General features: G+C 58.8%; 10 protein-coding genes across 10 annotated transcripts in view; 3 read left to right on the top strand and 7 right to left on the bottom strand.

The window, feature by feature from the left end:
* Positions 1–218: 218 nt before the first annotated feature.
* Positions 219–1816, top strand: SDRG_13296 (hypothetical protein). The gene is made up of 4 exons (XM_008619376.1): positions 219–538; positions 589–661; positions 708–1644; positions 1694–1816. The coding sequence occupies exons 1-4, from the start codon at positions 249–251 to the stop codon at positions 1744–1746; spliced, it is 1353 nt and encodes a 450-aa protein (XP_008617598.1). The 5' UTR covers positions 219–248; the 3' UTR covers positions 1747–1816.
* SDRG_13295 (hypothetical protein) lies at positions 1780–2969 on the bottom strand (the record flags this gene model as incomplete). The annotated part of the gene is made up of 5 exons (XM_008619375.1): positions 1780–2091; positions 2141–2283; positions 2322–2421; positions 2462–2650; positions 2728–2969. The coding sequence occupies 5 exons, from the start codon at positions 2967–2969 to the stop codon at positions 1842–1844; spliced, it is 924 nt and encodes a 307-aa protein (XP_008617597.1). The 3' UTR covers positions 1780–1841.
* A 732-nt stretch (positions 2970–3701) lies between these two features.
* On the bottom strand, positions 3702–4007 carry SDRG_13294 (hypothetical protein; the record flags this gene model as incomplete). The annotated part of the gene is made up of 1 exon (XM_008619374.1): positions 3702–4007. One exon carries the CDS (start codon positions 4005–4007, stop codon positions 3702–3704), a length of 306 nt encoding a protein of 101 aa, XP_008617596.1.
* A 465-nt stretch (positions 4008–4472) lies between these two features.
* On the bottom strand, positions 4473–7041 carry SDRG_13293 (hypothetical protein). Its single transcript, XM_008619373.1, has 6 exons — positions 6639–7041; positions 6095–6589; positions 5905–6048; positions 5672–5862; positions 5282–5621; positions 4473–5238 (listed from the first exon to the last, which is right to left on the bottom strand). The coding sequence occupies exons 1-6, from the start codon at positions 7004–7006 to the stop codon at positions 4530–4532; spliced, it is 2247 nt and encodes a 748-aa protein (XP_008617595.1). The 5' UTR covers positions 7007–7041; the 3' UTR covers positions 4473–4529.
* A 298-nt stretch (positions 7042–7339) lies between these two features.
* Positions 7340–8407, top strand: SDRG_13292 (hypothetical protein; the record flags this gene model as incomplete). The annotated part of the gene is made up of 3 exons (XM_008619372.1): positions 7340–7479; positions 7524–7719; positions 7766–8407. 3 exons carry the CDS (start codon positions 7340–7342, stop codon positions 8405–8407), a joined length of 978 nt encoding a protein of 325 aa, XP_008617594.1.
* Positions 8408–8461: 54 nt separating this feature from the next.
* On the bottom strand, positions 8462–10653 carry SDRG_13291 (hypothetical protein). The gene is made up of 6 exons (XM_008619371.1): positions 10521–10653; positions 9983–10462; positions 9769–9936; positions 9318–9730; positions 9053–9261; positions 8462–9007 (listed from the first exon to the last, which is right to left on the bottom strand). Exons 1-6 carry the CDS (start codon positions 10635–10637, stop codon positions 8502–8504), a joined length of 1893 nt encoding a protein of 630 aa, XP_008617593.1. The 5' UTR covers positions 10638–10653; the 3' UTR covers positions 8462–8501.
* Positions 10654–11183: 530 nt separating this feature from the next.
* Positions 11184–13782, top strand: SDRG_13290 (hypothetical protein; the record flags this gene model as incomplete). Its single annotated transcript, XM_008619370.1, has 9 exons — positions 11184–11805; positions 11856–12012; positions 12063–12141; positions 12189–12316; positions 12361–12535; positions 12579–12733; positions 12781–13092; positions 13139–13562; positions 13609–13782. The coding sequence occupies 9 exons, from the start codon at positions 11184–11186 to the stop codon at positions 13780–13782; spliced, it is 2226 nt and encodes a 741-aa protein (XP_008617592.1).
* Positions 13779–15092, bottom strand: SDRG_13289 (hypothetical protein). The gene has a single exon (XM_008619369.1). The coding sequence runs from the start codon at positions 15071–15073 to the stop codon at positions 13841–13843; it is 1233 nt and encodes a 410-aa protein (XP_008617591.1). The 5' UTR covers positions 15074–15092; the 3' UTR covers positions 13779–13840.
* A 201-nt stretch (positions 15093–15293) lies between these two features.
* On the bottom strand, positions 15294–17155 carry SDRG_13288 (hypothetical protein). The gene is made up of 4 exons (XM_008619368.1): positions 16562–17155; positions 16357–16517; positions 15782–16311; positions 15294–15735 (listed from the first exon to the last, which is right to left on the bottom strand). Exons 1-4 carry the CDS (start codon positions 17123–17125, stop codon positions 15353–15355), a joined length of 1638 nt encoding a protein of 545 aa, XP_008617590.1. The 5' UTR covers positions 17126–17155; the 3' UTR covers positions 15294–15352.
* A 220-nt stretch (positions 17156–17375) lies between these two features.
* Positions 17376–17870, bottom strand: part of SDRG_13287 (hypothetical protein) — a gene marked incomplete at its 5' end in the record, with an annotated part of 1864 nt that continues 1369 nt past the window's right edge. The window contains one exon of the mRNA XM_008619367.1: positions 17376–17860. Within this exon, the coding sequence (XP_008617589.1) occupies positions 17435–17860 (426 nt within the window). The 3' untranslated portion in view covers positions 17376–17434. The remainder of the gene's footprint in view (positions 17861–17870) is intronic.

The raw sequence follows: 17870 nt of genomic DNA, 5'->3' as shown, positions 1-17870 counted from the left end.
ACCGGAGAATGTATGTACAGCGCCTACGCGGTGTCTTGTCTCGTGGCGGATCCCGTGGCGGATCCCACCTCACCATTGGCGAGTGCTGCCCATCAATGCATCATATTGTTGCTAAATTGTTGCATGCCGGCAGCCCTTGCATTGCGCTGCATTGGCGCGGCGTCCGAATGGCAGAGGTCGAGTTGCGTGTGCTTAGATTCGAGACGAGTGATGGTCGTCGACATGATTGGCCATGGCCAATTGCGACGATGCGCTGCCACTACGAGGTGCTGGGCGTCGCCCGGGACATCGCGGCCGCGGACCTCCGCAAGGCCTTCTTCAAGCTCGCGCTCAAGTGGCATCCGGACAAGATCAAGCCGGACCAGAACGTCGAGGAGGCGACGACCATCTTCCAGGAGATCCAAAGCGCGTACGAAGTGCTGAGCGACCCGCAAGAACGGCAATGGTACGACGACCATCGCGAGCAAATCCTTCGCGGCGACGACGGCGACGACCATGCGACCGAAGAAGATCCGCTCGACCTCATGCGCTACTTCAGGTATGAAGTCGGCTTCTCTTCGCTTGTTCACATGGCACGCTTCTCGGCAGCCCGACGGTGTACAAGGGGTTCAAGGACGACGACGCTGGCTTCTTCAGCGTGTACCGCACCCTCTTTGAGCAGGTAGCACTTGCATTGTGCAATCCACAGAGGATATAAGATGGACTAGATTGACGCGCTCGACCAAGAGGCGCGCGGCGACAAGCTTGCAGCCCCGTCCTTTGGCTCGTCCAAGTCGAACGTGGCGACCGACGTCAACAGCTTTTACAACTACTGGCGCGCGTATGCGACGGACCGGTCGTTCAGCTGGCTCGACATTTACAAGACGACGGACGCGCCGACGCGCGAGATCCGCCGGCTCATGGAGAAGGACAACAAGAAGGCGCGGGACGGCGGCAAGAAGGCTTTCAGTGCCAACGTGCGCGCGCTCGTCGAGTTTGTCCGGAAGCGCGACAAGCGCATGGCCAAGTACCTCAAGGAGCTCGAGGCTGCAAAGGAAGCCGCGGCAAAGGAGAAGGAAGCGCTCGCCAAGGAGAAGCGCGCGGCCTTTGAGGCCGAGAAGGCATCGTTCCAGGCGCAGTGGGAGGCCGACGACGACGTCGTCCACGCGCACGTTGAAGCGCAGGTCCGCGCCGAGGTTGCCAAGCGCGTCGCCAAGCAAGAGGCAATGATCCTCGTTTGCGACCTCTGCAAGAAAGAGTTCAAGTCGGAGAAGCAGGTCGAAAACCATTTGAAATCCAAAAAGCACCGCGAACAAATGATCGCGAGCGGCCTCGACCCATCGATGCTCGACGAACTGCTCGAGCTCGAGAGCAGCGAGCGCGCCGTGCCGGACGCCGCCCAATGCGACGATGTTGATGGCGAGAAGAAGGCGAGTGCCAAGAAGGAGACCAAGGCCGCCAAGGTCTCGGAAGAGGACGAAGCGAAGCGGAGAGAACGCGAAGAGAAGGACAAGAAGGCTGCTGAGAAGCGCGCCGAGCGCAAGGAGAAGCGCAAGACGACCAAGAAAGATGACGGGAAAAAGGAAGTGGCCAAAACAAATGACTTTGACGACGACGAGTTCCCGTGCGGTTCATGTGCCATGGCTTTCCCGACGCTCAAGATGCGTACGTCTTATCTTGTATCGAGTTTTGAGACTCATTGAATGCTGCGTAGTGCAAAAGCACACCAAGAAGGAAGGTCACGAAGAGCCCAAGCGACGAAAGTGAACGAGCATAGCGGATCTCAAAAGCACATTGAGTTTGAGCAAATGATGTTTTGGATTTTTTGGGTGATGGTTGCTCAATGTTTGTTTTCGTATGCATCAAGCGACGCTCGTGTGGCACTTGGGGCAGTTGGCCCCGACGGAGAGGCGCTGCATCGAGCCGGCGACCCACGCATCGACGCAGCCACGATGCATGTGTCCGCATGTCGTCTTGCACTCGAGCGTCATCTCGCCGATAGCGTCCTTGCAGAGCGTCGTCTCGCCGATAGCGTCCTTGCAGAGCGCACACTTGGGCTCATCGCGCAGCGGCTTGACCAAGAGTAAGAGCGCGCGCCAGAGCACCATGTTGCTGTCGTCGCCATAAAAAAACATGGTACCCACCAGTCGTAGGCAGCGACTTCCAGTCAGATGACATGTGCATGCCGGAGCCCACCTTGAAGGCTTCATAGCGCCACTCGCACGCATAAAAGCCACACGACCGCGCTTCGATGGCTTGCTTGCAGATGGGGCACGGAGCCGAATGGGCCAAGACGTTGAAGGCCTTAAGTTGACAGGAACAATCACTTCCTTGCCGTACACCATGCACGCCTCGTTGGTGCACTTGCCGTGGATGTTGAGACCGCGGTCGAACGTGCGCCAACTTGGCGCAGACGACGAGATGCGCGCCGAGCGCATTGTGCTGGCATCTGAGACATCGGCAAACGACGCCGCGGAACCACCGCCGCGGAGGACGAGATGCAGCGTGGATTTCCGTCCAGCCGTAGTCTTCCAACGTTCGTCCTTGTTCAAGCTGCATGCCTGCGTAAATCAAGCGCTGCTGATCGGTCGGAATGTTTTCCTTCTTCAAGATCCCTTGCATCGTCTCGTAGACCGGCGAGTACAGAAGAACGTCCAGCGTGATGGTCGCACTGGTCAAGGTCTTGACGAAGATCTGGACGGTTTTCCCGTCGTGGGGGACCACTGGAACTTCTTTCATATGAAGCACCCAGCGCAGATTCCCGTGCGCAACGTCGGCATGAGCGGCGTAATCTCGTCGCTGTCGTTCGGCTTCGTGTCGTAGAAAATGAGCTTCGGGTTGATGCGCACGCCGACACCGAGCGCCTTGAGCTTGGAGCGAAGCAGCTCCTTGAGGTCCGCGACCGTCATCGTCGGCGTGAGCTCATCATCTTCAACGCACAGGAGCCCGTCGAGTTGCGCCGAGACGACCCGCGTCCACCCGACTTCCATCCTGGTCCGCAAATTTGCTACTGCTTGCCTCTTGCTTCGCCGATTTTTATCGAACGGTCGACAGAATGACGTGGCGCGCTCAGGGCGTGTGAGATGGGCGCGATGCGCGCTGATTGGACAAAAGTATTTTGATGGAGAATAAAAAATGCTGCATTTAGTATTGGAAAAGGAGAAATCCATTTAATGTACGGGTTACCGCCAGCCAAGATCCAAAAGCGCGGGAGCCGCTGTGGTGGCGACCGCGCTGTCGAGGCGCCGCAGGTGGGTCTTGAAATGGCTCTGCGCATCAACGAGCAGTACCTCAATCGTGAAATGTCGCAACCACTGGGACGACTACTTCTGGAGCCAAGGCTTAACCCGTTCGGACGTGCAGATTTTCTAATTAAAAGTAGGGTTTGTATACCCTTGCTCGAACGCTTGGGATAGCACAGACACGTGCACACATATGAGTTGTTATCAGCATCAATTAATGCAGACGCAGCACTCGGGGCAGCTAGCACCAACGTCGCGCCGCGCGGCCGAGGCTTCAAACCACGTCTTGGCACATCCTTCGTGCATATGCCCGCAGATCGCCTTGTCTTGGGCGAGGTACATCTTGCAGAGAATACACCGCCGTGATTGGACTCCCGACGGCTTGACCAGATGAAAGGCTTGGTGCCAATCGATGCAATCACCTCGCAGCGGTGCGCTTCGCTCGCGCCGTTCATGCATGTGCCGTGGAGGTTGAGACTCTCAGTCACGCCAGCTCGGCGCCGACGACGAGAAGGCGGTGGAACGCATGGCGTTGTCGTTGGTGACGTCAGTGAACATGGCCGCCATGCCGCCGCCTCGCAGCCGCTTCACGATGTGCAACGTGCAACCGGCTTTGATGTTGTCGTCCAGCAAGGCCTTCTCATCCCACAATTGTTTGCCGGCATAGATCATGCGCTGCGTGGAGACAGACTGGCCTGTCCGGTCTCGAATCATCTTCGTGATGGTCATCATCAATGTCGACGACAAGATGTCGTCAAGCGACGTCGTCTCGCCCGTGAGCGACATGACATGAATGCACTTTGCTTCTTCCAATTCGTCCCTGACGCGTAGCGACTAGCGCACACCTCCCGTGCGCAGCGTCGGCTCCAGCGGCGCCAGCTGCATGTCATCGCGGAGGACCGTGTCGTGGAACTTGAGCGACGGGCTGCCACGCTCAACTTCATGTCGTGTAGCTTGGCGACGAGGTGGATCCTCGACGCTCTTCAACGGAGCGAGCTCGTTCTTGTCGACAAACAAGATGCCGTCAAGGTGCGGCGATGAGGTAAACTGTCACGCGACCTCCATCGTGTCTAACGCTTTCTGCTGAGTGTGTCCCTCTCTTCGCCCACGAGTCGTTTGAGGCCGAATTTAGGAGCTCAAGCGTGAGACCGGTGCAACTTTCATCTGAGACTCTTTTGGAAGCTGCTGCGATCGTCTTTCGCTTGGCTGACCTGACCATTCGAGAGACGGTCGCGCGAGGGTACACCCAAAGTTGGTCAACGCTTATGGTAGATTACATTGCACCCCTCGAGGAGGCTTTCCCTTGGCTTAATCGTACTGCGAGTCGTACTGCGATGCTGAGTCTGGCAGGCGGCCATACACGGCGCGCAGGTCGGCGAGGACAAAATCGTGGCCGTTGACGTTGGTCGTCACCTTCTTCTCATCGCGCTTGGTTCTCGTCGGAATGCCATAAGCAACGACGGCTTGGCCACCATCTTCGTGCTTGACGTTGTCGTGGTACTGGCGCCGCACAACGATCGCGTCCAGTAGGACGCAGTTGTCGCCTGCGCACAGTTCCAAAACGTCGCTCATCTTATTGGTGCAGTGACACGCTGCGTCGTCCAGCGACGGTTTGACGTCGCTTTCAGCCGGACGCACCCGGACCCGAGTGTGGGGGCCGCGGTTGTGCGGGTGCACGCGCTGGAGATGGAAGCCGTCGGACGCCCGCAGCGACGCGAGCAGTACGTGGACTTTGGGCAGATCGACCCACGTGTCCCGCAGCGTTCGCAGTGTGCACGACGGCTTCACCACGCGAAAGTGGCGGCGGAGTACCGCGAGTGAAAGTAGTTCGTCGCTGGGTGATATCGTTGGACTGAGCTCCTTTGCACGTGCGACCAAAGCAGCCCGGAGCTTCTCTTGGTCAACACGCACATGCGCCAGGCGGCTCTCTGCGTCGTGCTCGGGAAGAAACGCGCTGAATGGGATCGGCAGCGACGCGTCGCGGTCGGTCGCGCGCACCGTCATACCGCATGCGAGCCTACAAGTGTCTATGACTCAACGATAACGAGACAATAGCGTACTCGGCTTGCACGGCGGCTTGTGTGGCGTTCGAAGCCATCAGTGTCTGGCAAAAGACATCGCCCGTGGAGCTGACTTGGAAGACGTCGACGCAAGACGCCCCGTGCTTCTCCGAGCCAAATGCGTTGAAAAGTCCGGCAACCCCGACCAAGTGCACGGACGGACTTGTGTCGGGCAAGTGGACATCGAACGGCGCCATGTCGACGCCGGCTTGGCTCTGCGAAGCGAGTGACGACGCCAGCAGCGGCCGCAACACTTCGCTTCCACTGGGAACCGATGACGCGACGTGGTAGCTGTGCACCGTCACCTTGTTGAGGACCGACGTGCCCGACAGCAAGAGCGCTAGCCGCATAGTAGTATTGCGACTAGATCGACATGTCACCATGACATACCTTGGTTCTTGGTGCCGGACGAGACGTCGACAATATCTAATGGCCCAGTGATCGGTTCCTTGATGTTGCAACGAACGCTCGCTTCGGGGAAGAGCCCCGTGTGGGACCAGTGCACGACCGACCGACTGCTGCTGCGCGTATCGAACACCTCGAGCGAGAGCCCCGTGCGCACGACGTACTGAAACGGGCAGCTACGGACGCGATGACCACTCTGCAGTATCAACGCTGTGTACCTCGGGTGTCGCTTGACGTCGTAGATGGTCGTTGCACCGCGCGAGTTGTAGATCCAGTTGCGATTGAAGCAGGCGGGCGATGCCTGCCGCGTGTCCAGCGTCCCAATCGTGTCGGTCGCGGCCACCCAGAGCACACACGGATGACTAGATTCGAGGCGTGAGCTCTGCACCAAAAGATAGAGAGGGCGACCTGCTGTACACGGCGCGCGTCCACTGCTCCTGCACGGGCGGCCCCATCGAGCGCAAGCCACCCTCCGACGTCCACTGGAGGAACTCGCGGTTTTGCGCAATGAACATGGCTTCGCCGAGCGTGTGCGGACTGCACGCCACGTGCTCGAGCAAGTGGTTGAAGCGCAGCGTCTCGACGATTTGAACACTGTTGTCGACCGGCGAGAGCGCTGCGATCGTGGCGTTGGCGTCTCCACGGGCGACGACGGCTGGGACGTTGGGGTCGCCAAGCGCCTCGAGCTGCCGGATCGGGTTCGTCGTCGCAGTCGTTGGTGCGTAGCGTATCCACCGCTTGGCCTTGGATCGATGGCTTGGCTGCGACTCGCGTCGAAAGCACTGGATGTGCTGCATGAGCTCGCCCGATGGCGTCCACAAGACCTGGTGCGCACTCGTCGTGTGGGTTGCAAGCGCGTTGCCTTGGCGCGCGCTGCGGAGGGCGCTGTTGGCGCGACCGTTCCTACGAGCATCCACATAAGATGTGTTGCATTCGACGACCAGGGACGTACAGGATCTCGGTCTCGATGTGGTCGCGGGTCTCCGGGTGTAGCTGCGAGAGGTTGTCCTTGAAGCGCTTGTCAAAGGCCGAGAGCTGCCGCGCAGCCCAGTTTTGAACGTAGTTGGCGTGTCGATCCATGCTGTACCAGTCGCGGCTCGTATCTGGTCGCTTGAACGGGTACGCGGCCACGTTGCGGAAGAAGACCCGTGGCGCGCCGACGGCTTCGAAGCCAACGACCGCGCTTGGTGCATTAAGCAGCGGTACCGACGTCGAAGGGATTGCGTCCGGCGACGCGTGTACGAGGCGCTGGCTCATGCCTAGCTCGACGACCGTCGTCGGCTCGTTCGGCAGCGCATGGCTCCACAGCTCGCGCTTCATGCTCGACTCCACCGGTTGGCTGGCCTATTCCAATCCGGACAAATCCTTGTCTCGGGCCGGGTAACCGATTGACTAGTTTCACGCAAGTATTTCCGCTGAGATCGCAATACAATATGAAAGCAGCATTTTCAGCCCGCACGAGCTTGTCGATTGAGAAGACCATATCCATTTCTCTTGAGTCGCGTTCTTCGGTACAAGTGGAACAAGAACGCTTCCGTCTGTGACCCCACTTCTGTGACAGGAGTTGGGTGTACATAGACAGCGAGAGCAGCAAAACCAGGATTCGGTATCCGGAGAGCAACCAGTGTTTTGCTTGGATCGCCAGCGACAGCCATGAGCAGCGACGACAGCAAGAGCGCTCCCGTGCCACCAGCCGCTCCCGTGGCGGCGCCGACCATGGACGCCAAGGCCATGAAGATCGCCAAGCGCGCCAAGAAGCTCCAGAAAGCGTCAACGCCCGTGGCGCCCGTGAGGTACGAGCATCGATTCGCTGCTGATGCATCAAGGCTCTCGATAGCAAGCTGCCGGCGTGGCTTACTCTCGACGTCGACCTGTTTGACTTTGACTGTAACCTAACGCACCCCGATTTCGAAGGCCAGGCGCCCGCGCTCATTGCCGAGGCTAAGGAGGCCCGCGTCACGCAGATGCTCGTGCCCGGCGCGACGCTCGAGGAAAGCCAGCAGTGCTTGGAACTCGCACGGCTGTACCCAACGGTTCGTCGATCGACATTGCATTCTATCTTACAAGCTCTGGTCGCAGGTGCTCTTTCCGACGGCCGGCGTGCACCCGTACAACGCTACGTCGGCGTTCGACCCCGCCGCCTTTGCGACGCTCTCGGCGCTCGCCAAGCAGCCCGAGATGGTCGCTGTCGGCGAGTGCGGTCTCGACTACTCACCGGGTTTTCCGTCGCCGGAGCTGCAACTCGAGTGGTTTCTTCCGCAGCTCGACCTCGCGTGCGACCTGCAGAAGCCGCTCTTTCTTCACGAACGCCTTGCGCACGAGCCGTTTGTGGCGGCGCTGACGGAGCGCGCGGCCAAGCTGCCGCCAACCGTCGTGCACTGTTTCACGGGCACGGCCGCGGAAGCCGCGACGTACGTCAGCATGGGTCTGTACATTGGCGTCACGGGTTTCCTCTGCAAATCCCACGGCGCGAACCTCCAGTCGCTGCTTCGCGACGGCGTCGTGCCGCTGGACCGGCTCGTGGTCGAGACGGACGCGCCGTACATGGGTTTTCCGCACTGCCGGAAGCTTGCGGCGACGCACCCCAAGAAGCAGTATCCGAACGTCGCCACCGCGCTCCCCAGCGTCGTCGAAGCTCTCGCCGAGTGCTTGGGCCTCCCGGCAAAGGACGTTGCGGCGGCCACGACGTACAACGCGCGCAAGTTTCTTCGCTTGCTCTAGAGTCCATCAACCCTTTGTCTTTCGTAACTTTTCAACTGCAACGGAGAGTCGCAATACGGATGATCGAAGCTGACTCGTTTCGAGCTTATTGCGTCTACTCGACCTTGATCGTCGTGTAGATCTTGCGCACAAAGAGGAGTGCGGACTGGAACCCGATGAAGCCGAGCATGATGAAGAAGCAGTAGGCCATCATGAGCGAGTAGCCAAAGTAAAAGGCGGCCTGGAAGAACCCCGTCATCTCGGTCGCCGTCGCAAAGTACCAGACGCTGTACGCGAGCACAAAGACGCCCGTGATGCCGCCCGACCAGAACGACCGCCACCACCACCGGTGGTCCTCGGCCGCGAGCTGAAAGTACGTCATCGTGATCGTCATGAACGCCGTGACGCAGACGAGCATCACAAACGCCAAAAAGAGAATCCCAAACAGCGTGTAGATCTGGTGGCCCCAGATCGCTGCGAAAATGTGGTGTAGCTCAATGTACACGGCGCTGTACGGAAGGCAGCCGGCGGCGACGACCATCGGGATCGGCCGGCGGTACCACGGCACCATCGGAATTTCGCGCTGGATCTTGTTGGTGCGGCACGGCGGCTTGTACGGCGCTAGCATTCATAAGTTTAGAATAAGATGTCACATCGCCAATATACCCGTGAGGTTGCGCCCGGCAATGCCTCCCGTGATGGCGAGCGGGACGTTGACCAGGAGAAAGAGGCAGAGCAGAATCATGATCGTGCCAAAGGGAAGCGCTGCGGACGAGTCGTTCCAGATGGCGACCGTGTTGAGGAACGCAAAGATCGCGATGAGCGGCCCGGGGACGACGAGGCCGCTCACGACGAGGTTCCACACCCAGCGCTGCCTACGACCCCAGATATTTTAATATCATTTTTGTTGCAATAGACCAGAGGAGAGTACCCGCCAAGCTGCTTGTAGAGACTGGCCGAGCGGTAACCGCCGACGCCCGCCGTGAGGGCGTATGCGACGACGATGGCCGAGACGAGGCCGCCGCGCTTGCTCGGATGGAAGACGTCGAGGAGCGAGAGGACGAGGACACCAAAGAGCATCGCAAAGAGCTGGGCACCGGCGCCGACAAACGCGCAAAAGAGGACAAGAAACGGCGGGTTGCGAAAGACGTCGGCGTGCACGAGCTTCCAGCCCGACTCGTCGTGGAGGTCGGCGCCGTCCTCGAGGTCCATGTAGCGCGACACGTCGCGCTTGAGGATGCGAAACATGATGATCGAGAGGAACGCGACGAGCAGCATGACGAGCACAAACGAGTTGATGATGCTGAGCCAGTGGATCTCGAGCACTTCGGGCAAGAGCGGGTCCTGCGCTCGCGTTAGCGTCGAATGGTGGAACGATATACCTTGAAGAGGCGGTCTTCGTACTTGCCCCACGACTTTTTCTGCCACTTGACCGAGTACGTAAACACAATGTCGGGCGACGCGCCCGTGAGCGGCTCGGCGAGATGGTACTGGAACTCGTTTTCGTCCGTCTCGACCGAGTTGGTCATCGTCATGTTGATGCCAACAATCTAAGCTCGTTAATCATGAGGAGGCGAATATGGACCACGCGTGTACCAAATACTTGCGGACGGGCGACGTGACCTCTTCGTCGCCATCGTACCCGCCGAGCGCCTTCTCGACGTCGTTGTACGCAATGTCAAAGTGGAGGTGCGTGTTGAGGTAGTAGTCGTACGACGACGGCGCGTACTTTTGGAGGTGCTGCAAGTGCTGCTGGAGGTAGTTGCCGCCCTTGACGCGCTGCATAGCCTGGCCCACTTGGCCCGAAACGCGAATGTCGTCGACGTACATTTCAAAAACAAAGTCTTCCTCGACCGCGTCCGTAAAGGCCTTTTGCACCTCGGGCGTGAACGGGACCTTGCACAGCTCGTTGTACGTCACGTCGACGCCAAAGAAGATGCGGTAGTCGGTTACGACCTTCCGGCTACCCGTGAGGAGCTCACCGAGGTCGTGGTCGTCCCATTGCCGCTCCTTGGGCTTGCAGAACGGCAGCTTGTAGTAGTGGTACGTCTCGGTCGGGTTGGAGAACGGCCGAATCTATACGCGAGACAGGTATCGTTTGACGCGGATTTAAACGCAGAAGCGAGTTCAATACCGTGTTGGCGACGACGAAGACCTCTTCCCGAGACACATACTCGTGCGCGTCCTCGGCGGCAGCGAAGCGCAAGGCCGCGCCGCCGGCTACGACTGCAAGCGATCGCCAGCACACCATCGCCGTCCACGTCAAAATGCTTTTTGTTGCCGATTGCTGGCGTGGTCATACGGATACTGTATCCGGTATCAACTTAAACGCAGTGATGGCTCGTTTTACGCCAATTGAGTTTTACTTAAGCAATCGCGTCAAACGCAGTGCTGCAACGTGAGAGCCACGTACCAGCGCTTCTCTGTGATCACCACTGATGGCAAGAAAACACTACGCCTCGCCTGTACCGTCGAGTGTATTGACTCGCGCACGACCTCCATAAAGAGGTTAAATCAACAGTCGAAGGAATCTCGCGCATGGCGTCTCTACACGCCAGATGAAGCGTACTCACGATCAGCCGAGCGGCTAGGGTGAGCCAAGCGCGTGTGTTTCATGTACGCACGTTTCTTTTTGCGTGATTTCGTCGCAATAGTAGTCCAAGGGTGACCCATGGGTAGTCGCAGGCTGCGAGCCGATGGACCGTGTTTAACGTATGCGCAAAACAGCGTCAAAATGCGTTATTCGAACGCGCAGCCAACGGCGCTGCTCAAAGGGCAAATTCCACCTTCGCGAGCCATGGCCAGCGAGCGCAGCGGGAGCTTCAACTTCAACTACGGCGGCGGGCGCGCCAAGTCCGAGAGCGCGCGCTTCGAGGGCCTTCGCGGCTTCTTCGCCTGGGAGGACGAGACGGACCCCGCGTGGAAGGCCGCGGTCATGGCCCATGGCGGCGGCGTGCCCAAGTTTGGGACCAAGGCCGAGTGCGAAGAGTTCGTCAAGGCGCAGTGCGCGCCGGGCTCGAACCCCGACTTCCCGAACCTCCAGCACATCTTTACGATGCTCGTGACGTGGAACCAGATCCGCGACATCCTCTTGCCGGCGATGGCCGTGGTCGACGCCAAGTACCCGTACGTGCCCCACCGGTCGCCCGTCCGGGCCGAGAACCGGTTCGTCGACAGCGCAGTCGAAAGCGGCGTCACGTGGCGCACGGAGCTGCCGTTCCATCGCGAGACGAACCGCGAGTCGACAATGCACACTCTCAAGTACCTCTTCTTCCACATGCGTTGCGGCATCTTCGTCATGATCCGCGCCGGCAAGGTCGTGCTCTTCGCGCCGTTCGTCAACAAGGACTATGAGAACAACTGGGCCGAGTTTCTCAAGTTTGACTCGTCGGACGGGAGCTTCAAGGCCTACTACGAAGGTGCGATCCGAAATAATTGCCTCGGGTGGGTGCTGAGCTAGTTGCAATAGAGAAGCGCAACCACTACCGCCGGGAAAACATCATTCCCGATATCCGCAAGTGGTGGGCCAACGGCAACATCATCTGCAACGAGCACTGCAAGGACAACCGCCAGCTCGACGAGACGCAGTACTGGGGCGACCAGTTCCTCGCCCAGCTTCGCGACATGTAGGACGCTTGGCCACCGCACATTTGCGTCACATGTGTTTACGACGTAGGCTCGACGACTGTTGCAAGCACCGCGACCTGCCCGACTGTGAGTTTTTCATCAACAAGCGCGACTACCCGCATCTCAAGGTCTCGATCCGTGCCTCCATAGCGTACCTTTCTGTACATCCATGTAGAACAACCTCTCGGAGCCGTATGGATTTCTCTTTGACCGGGACGACCGCAACCCGGACGAGGACCTGCCGCTCACGCAGTACAAGTTCCCGTCGTACGCGCCGATCATGAGCTTCTACATCTCCAACCGGTTGCCATCGTATTTCTCAAGTGTGCTCATGGTCGTTTACGTAGCTTTGCCGACATTCCGTTTCCTTGCTCGGAAGACTGGGAAGCCGCGACCGGTCTCGTCTTCCCGCCGTCGTTCCAGCACACGCACTGCCACCACTGCCCGTGCAAGAACAAGCGCAACTGCGAGGCCAACTGGGAGTGCTTTTGCCCCGGCGACCGCAAGTACCACGGCATCTCGGTACGTGCCACAGCTTTGACGCCATATCGACGTTGTCCCATAGACGGTGCGCGACTTGTTTACGGCGAGCAACTTTAAAAAGTTTGATCTGCCCTGGGAAGACAAGGTCGACACGGCGTTCTTCCGCGGTACAGCGACGGGCGGCGGCACCACGATTGACACGAACCAGCGCCTCCACCTCGCCCACCTCTCCAATTTGTACGCGGTCTTGCTTTTTACGCTGGTTTGACGGAGACCTATGGCAGGTGGAAGACCGAGTCCGAGTACCACCACTTGATGCACCCGCTGCCGTATCTGGACGCGGAGATCACGGCGTGGAACCTGCGCGACAAGAAGATCGCCAAGAACCCGATGACGTTTGTGCGCAAGGAGCGCTTCCAGGGCCGCGGCGAGTTCACGGCCGGGAAGCACCACTACATTCCCATGTACGAGCAGTCCAAGTACAAGTACATTTTGTACGTCGAGGGCCACTGCGCAGCGAACCGCTATGCGTTCCTCATGCGCCTCGGCGGCGTCATCCTCAAGGTCACGTCCAAGTGTGTCGCCGACGAAATGTGGTATATTGTCCTTTGGGCAGGTTGACTGTATTTCACGCAACTCTAGGTACACACCGCTGCTGCAGCCAATGGTCGACCACGTCCCGATCAAGCCCGACCTCTCGGACCTTGCTGAGAAGATCCAGTGGTGCCGCGACAACGACGACAAGTGCCGCGAGATTGCAGCGCGCGCCAAGTGGCTCTACGACAACTACGTCTCGAAGGAAGGCATCCACGACTACATGGAGATGATCACGACGCAGATTGCGCAAAAGTACGTCCACGCACCCACGCGGTTTGGCTACGTCCGCCCCAAGGAAGACGTGCAGCCGCCGTCGATGCGTCCAACGCACCCGCACTCGTGCGTTGGCGGCAGCAACAACCAGCCCGGCCGTGTCTGCCGCGGCTGCAAGGACGGTGAGGCCGAGTACCGCGTCCAGCGCCAAAAGCTGGATGAAGACGACGAAAAGTACGGCGCCAACAAGCCATTGGTACGTCTCGGATCATCTGCTTGTATGCCAACAATGCAATGTGTAGCAATACGACAACTACCGTCAAGGCGGTGGTCGTGGGCGCGGCCGCGGTGGCTACAGCCAACAGAACAGCAACTCCCGCAACAGCGGGTACCAGGCGCCAAGGGGACCGCCCGCGGAGAAGTCGTGTCGCCGCTGTCGCCGCAAGATCTCTCTCTGCATGTGCTCGCGCCATTGAGGACAACATCAACCTCCGGTATACCGAGTGGTTAATACATACTAGATTGCTCTGGTGGTCATACGGCACAAAGTAAGATGGTGGCGTCGTCGCTGTGGCCAGCCTCGGTGCTCGCGAGCATGGCTAGGATGTCGAGCTCGTAGTGCTCGCCAAGAAAAGTGCTCGCAAAGCGCGCGAGCGGGTTGAACTTGATGTTGGTGTCCTTCTGGATCACGTTGGCGTATTGCGCCATCTTGGTCGGGTCGGTGTCGACCTGGCGGTACAGCTCGGTGCTCGCGGCCATCGAGAAAGGACTGTGCCCGTTCAGCGGGTGCTCAAAGCTCGCAATGGCCACTTGCAAAATAGCGTTGGCAGCTGCCTCGATGTCATTCGGTTCGCTCTCGAGCGCCGCCACAATCTCGTGGGCGTACACGTTGTCGGCGACGCCGTCCGAGAGAAGCACGACCATGTCTTTGGGTTCGAGGAGGAAGCACTCGTAGAGGCAGTCGCTCTCAAAGCTTTGAATGGACTGCGACGCGACGCACGCCGGCGTGTTGAAGCTGTGGATGAGCGCCGCGCTCTCAAACACGAGCTGCTCGTTGCGTACGACGAGCGTCTTGACGTCGCCGATCGTAAACGAGTAGAGCCGCGGCGGCTCCGACTTGTTGCCGCGGTGAATCACAGCGACACTCAGCGACGCCTCGGCGGCTTTGTCCGTCGCCACATACGTTGGTAGCTCCCGCACGCTCCGGATCGCGCTTAGAATGAGCTCTTTGATCGCGAGCGAGATTTGCACGGGCGTGCACTCGGTCAGGAACTCGTCGCTCGCGATGTACGGCTGCACGCGCAGCGTGACATGTGTCACAAGGTCTTTGACAAACTCGGTCGACGACAGCTCGGCGTCGAGGGACCCGTCGGACAAGATGAGCAAGCTCTTCTCGACGTGGCCAGCATCCAGGCCGTGCTCTACAAAGCTGGCTTGACCAACGTCCGTCTTTGGGACGCGAAACGAAGACGTCGTAAAGAGGTCGGCCATCGCACGCAGCGACGACTTGCGTCGTGGTAACTCGACCTCCTCTGTGCGGCCGAGAAGCACGCGGCTGAAGCGGCGCATGGCACTCATCCGGTCCGGGCTGGTGCGAATGGCGGGTTGTGACGGTGACGCACCGAGTGTTGACGATTGACGCTCGAGCTCGGAGCGTTCCGAAGGCACTGGCATCGGCGCGACGCTCGACTTGCGCAGCGGCAGATGCAGTGACGGCGTCGACACCGCGGGCGACTCGCTGTTGCGCCGATTCCACCCGCGCAACATACTCGGTGTACTCAAACCGTCGGCTAAATAAAAAGGCCAACTCGTTTCTTGAAACGCCTCGTGGGGCTGCCACGTGATACCGCTAAAGGTGTCCTGAGCGATACGTAACAAGTCGACACGCGAGAGACCCAGCGGGAGACCGGTGTATTTGCTCGCGCATCGGCGCAATAGCAAGAGGCTCGCACCCACACATACAACAAAGGCCTTGGGACTATTCACATCCTGCGCTAACGACGAGAATGTATTATGCAATCGTATTTTCGAGTAGCCCAGTTGGCTCTAGTAACGACCGACGACGCGGTGCGTGGCGACCATGTGATTGGCGTCAATGACGGCGTGGTTCTTCTCCTTGACGGCTGCCGGTTGGTTGAGCGTCAGGCGGCCGTTGACGACGAGGAGCGGGTTCACACTGCTCATGACGTGTTCGTTGACAGTGATGCCGTCAAGATATTGCTTGAGGACCGCTTGGAGCTCGATGTTTTCCTTCTCGATGCGATCCTTCTCCTTCTGCACGGCCATCGTGTCAAGCAGCGCCTTGTTGTAGCGCTTCCAGAAGAGGTCCAGGTACTCCCACTCGGGCACGGGCTCGCCATTGAGCTCGCCATGCGGCTGCAAGAGTGCGAGCTTGGTTTGCTCGACCGGATCCACATCCGAGGGCAATCCTACGTCCCAATTTCACCTCTTTCCTTCGTCCAAAGACAAACGAACCGACGGACGGGAGCTGGTGCTCGTGCTTGAGCGAGTTGACTGCGTCCGTCGCGGTCTCTTCGTCTTCAATGGACGAGTGGTAGAACGGCAACACCTGCTCCCGCTCCGTCTCGAGCTTGCGTGCGAGTTCGGCGAGCTTGAGAATGCGCTCCGCCAGCTCTTGTTCTTCGGTGAGTTTGAGTTTCGTCGCACGCGCGAGGTGCGAGAGCTCGGTCAGTCGCTTCCGATGCTCGTCCCGCATGTGGTTCATCTTGGCTTTGAGTTGCTGAAAGTGCGTCGCGATCTGGCCCTTCTCTTCCTCGAGCGCGCGGTTGCGCTCGTTGCACTCGCGCACGTTTTGGGCAATCTTGGTGCGCCAGTGCGTCAAATTTGCTTGGAGCCGCTCGATCTTGCGTATTTTGATCTCAATGTCCTTTGAGAGCTCTTGGTCCTTGGCCGTGAGGTACTTGAAGTCCTGCGTCCGCTGGTCCGTGTTTTGGAGATAGTTGAGGTGCGCCGTCTCAAAGTGCTGCTCAAGCTCTTCAATATTGCTACAGGAAGCATGGGCACATGCAAGTCAGTGAATCGCAGGGCACCTATCGAGCGTGATGCGCAAAACGTTGATGTCTTCGAGGTTCTTATTGCGGATTTCTTCGCGCAGCTGCTCGTGCTCTTGCTTGGCTTCGGCTTCACGCTCCTTCTCTTGGGCTTCCACAGCGCGCATGATGTTGAGCAGCTCGTGTTTCTCGAGGTGGTGCTATATCTATGTGAACTTCTTATTGCATCCTGATAGGCACGTACTTGCTTGGTGATTTTCTCCTTCTCGACGCTGAACTCGCGCTCAATGATCTGGAGGTCCTTCTCAAACTCGTTCTCGAGGCCGAGGAGGCGGCCGTCCTGGAGGTCAATGAGTTTGTCGACGTTGAGAAGGTGGCTGCGCAGCGCCATTTGGTACTGCTCCTCGGCCTCCTCGAGGTCGCGATCGAGCATTTGAATGATGGCGTCTTTTCGGTCGACGTCGCGCTCGTGGTTCTGCGACTTGATTTCGACTTCCTTCCGAAGCGACTCGACCTTGACCAAGCGCATAATCTTGCGCCAATGGTTCTGGATCTTGAGCTTGTTCATCTTGGAGATCTTCTGCTCCTTCTCCATAAAGTCTTTGAGCTGCTGCTTCTTGGAGACGGCGAGTTTCTTGAGATAGTCGTTCATCTCGAGCCGGTTGATCGAGTCGGCGAGCCGCCGCTCTTCGTCCGTCGCGCTCTTCCCGTCCTTCTTGCCCTTCTTGTCCTTGCTGCTGCCTTTCACGGCCTTCCCAAGCTGCGCGCCGCCGTGCAGCTTGAGCGAGAGCTGCAGCACGCGAACCATCCTTCGAAACCCCCGATCGACTTGCTCGTCTCGAAACCTACTTTGACAAAAGTGGTGAAACGCGCATCGCTTGTATACACAAGTATTCAGTGGTGTAATATTGTACATTGTACACAATTGTCTTGTGCGCCAGGGCCTGTGTTTTACTCTGTTGACTCTTGAGCCGAGATCAGCATCGAACTGCAGCAAGGCGCATCATCGTCGCGTAGCTGCTCCGCAATGGATAAGGACTGAGAGTTTCTCGGTTTGAAAGAAATTGGAAATGTGCATTATGAGAGTTAGAAAAATGCGATATGCAGTTGTTGGAGCTTAGTTCATCGGCGCCACGTACAAGTCGCTGCCCGAGACGGCCACGCCGATCTTGGAGCTCTTGGTGACAATTGTGGCGTCACCCGCCGTGTAAAAGTAGTCGGCGTCCGTTTGCGTCACGGTCACAATGTCACCGCGCGTCGTCGCATAGTACGCTTGGCCAGTCGTGAGCGAGCCCGAGACGGAGACGGACCCGGTGACCGTCACACCATTGGAGCCGCTGCCGATGCCAGCCACGTTGCCATACGTCTCGACCAGCGAGAGACGCTTCGGGTTTACAGGCCCCAGCATGCCCGTGTAGCCAACGACGAAGCTCTCGGTGGACGTTGGGACCAGGTCGAGCGTCACGGCCGTCGGTGTCGTCACGGCCGCCGCGCCGGCCAGCGTAAAGTCAGCCGGGGACATGCGCATGAGCGGCGTCAATGGCTTGAGCGTG

The sequence above is a fragment of the Saprolegnia diclina genome, assembly GCF_000281045.1.
Source record: "Saprolegnia diclina VS20 unplaced genomic scaffold supercont1.58, whole genome shotgun sequence".
Taxonomy (NCBI): domain Eukaryota; phylum Oomycota; class Saprolegniomycetes; order Saprolegniales; family Saprolegniaceae; genus Saprolegnia; species Saprolegnia diclina.
Note: the sequence above shows the minus strand (reverse complement) of the source record. Positions and strands in the feature narration are given on the sequence as shown.

Excerpts from the sequence above, each read along its gene's own strand:
- SDRG_13296 (XM_008619376.1), top strand. The coding sequence starts at position 249 with ATGCGCTGCCACTACGAGGTGCTGGGCGTCGCCCGGGACATCGCGGCC. Across the intron at positions 662-707 it reads ACCGCACCCTCTTTGAGCAG|ATTGACGCGCTCGACCAAGA; the intron begins GTAGCACTTGCA and ends AAGATGGACTAG. Across the intron at positions 1,645-1,693 it reads TTTCCCGACGCTCAAGATGC|TGCAAAAGCACACCAAGAAG; the intron begins GTACGTCTTATC and ends AATGCTGCGTAG.
- SDRG_13293 (XM_008619373.1), bottom strand. The coding sequence starts at position 7,006 with ATGAAGCGCGAGCTGTGGAGCCATGCGCTGCCGAACGAGCCGACGACG. Across the intron at positions 5,863-5,904 it reads GACGTCAAGCGACACCCGAG|CTGCCCGTTTCAGTACGTCG; the intron begins GTACACAGCGTT and ends TCGCGTCCGTAG. Across the intron at positions 5,239-5,281 it reads CAAGCCGCCGTGCAAGCCGA|GCTCGCATGCGGTATGACGG; the intron begins GTACGCTATTGT and ends AGACACTTGTAG.
- SDRG_13291 (XM_008619371.1), bottom strand. The coding sequence starts at position 10,637 with ATGGTGTGCTGGCGATCGCTTGCAGTCGTAGCCGGCGGCGCGGCCTTG. Across the intron at positions 10,463-10,520 it reads TCTTCGTCGTCGCCAACACG|ATTCGGCCGTTCTCCAACCC; the intron begins GTATTGAACTCG and ends TCTCGCGTATAG. Across the intron at positions 9,262-9,317 it reads CTCTACAAGCAGCTTGGCGG|GCAGCGCTGGGTGTGGAACC; the intron begins GTACTCTCCTCT and ends CTGGGGTCGTAG.
- SDRG_13289 (XM_008619369.1), bottom strand. The coding sequence starts at position 15,073 with ATGTTGCGCGGGTGGAATCGGCGCAACAGCGAGTCGCCCGCGGTGTCG.
- SDRG_13288 (XM_008619368.1), bottom strand. The coding sequence starts at position 17,125 with ATGGTTCGCGTGCTGCAGCTCTCGCTCAAGCTGCACGGCGGCGCGCAG. Across the intron at positions 16,518-16,561 it reads AGGAGAAAATCACCAAGCAA|CACCACCTCGAGAAACACGA; the intron begins GTACGTGCCTAT and ends ACATAGATATAG. Across the intron at positions 15,736-15,781 it reads GCACCAGCTCCCGTCCGTCG|GATTGCCCTCGGATGTGGAT; the intron begins GTTCGTTTGTCT and ends ATTGGGACGTAG.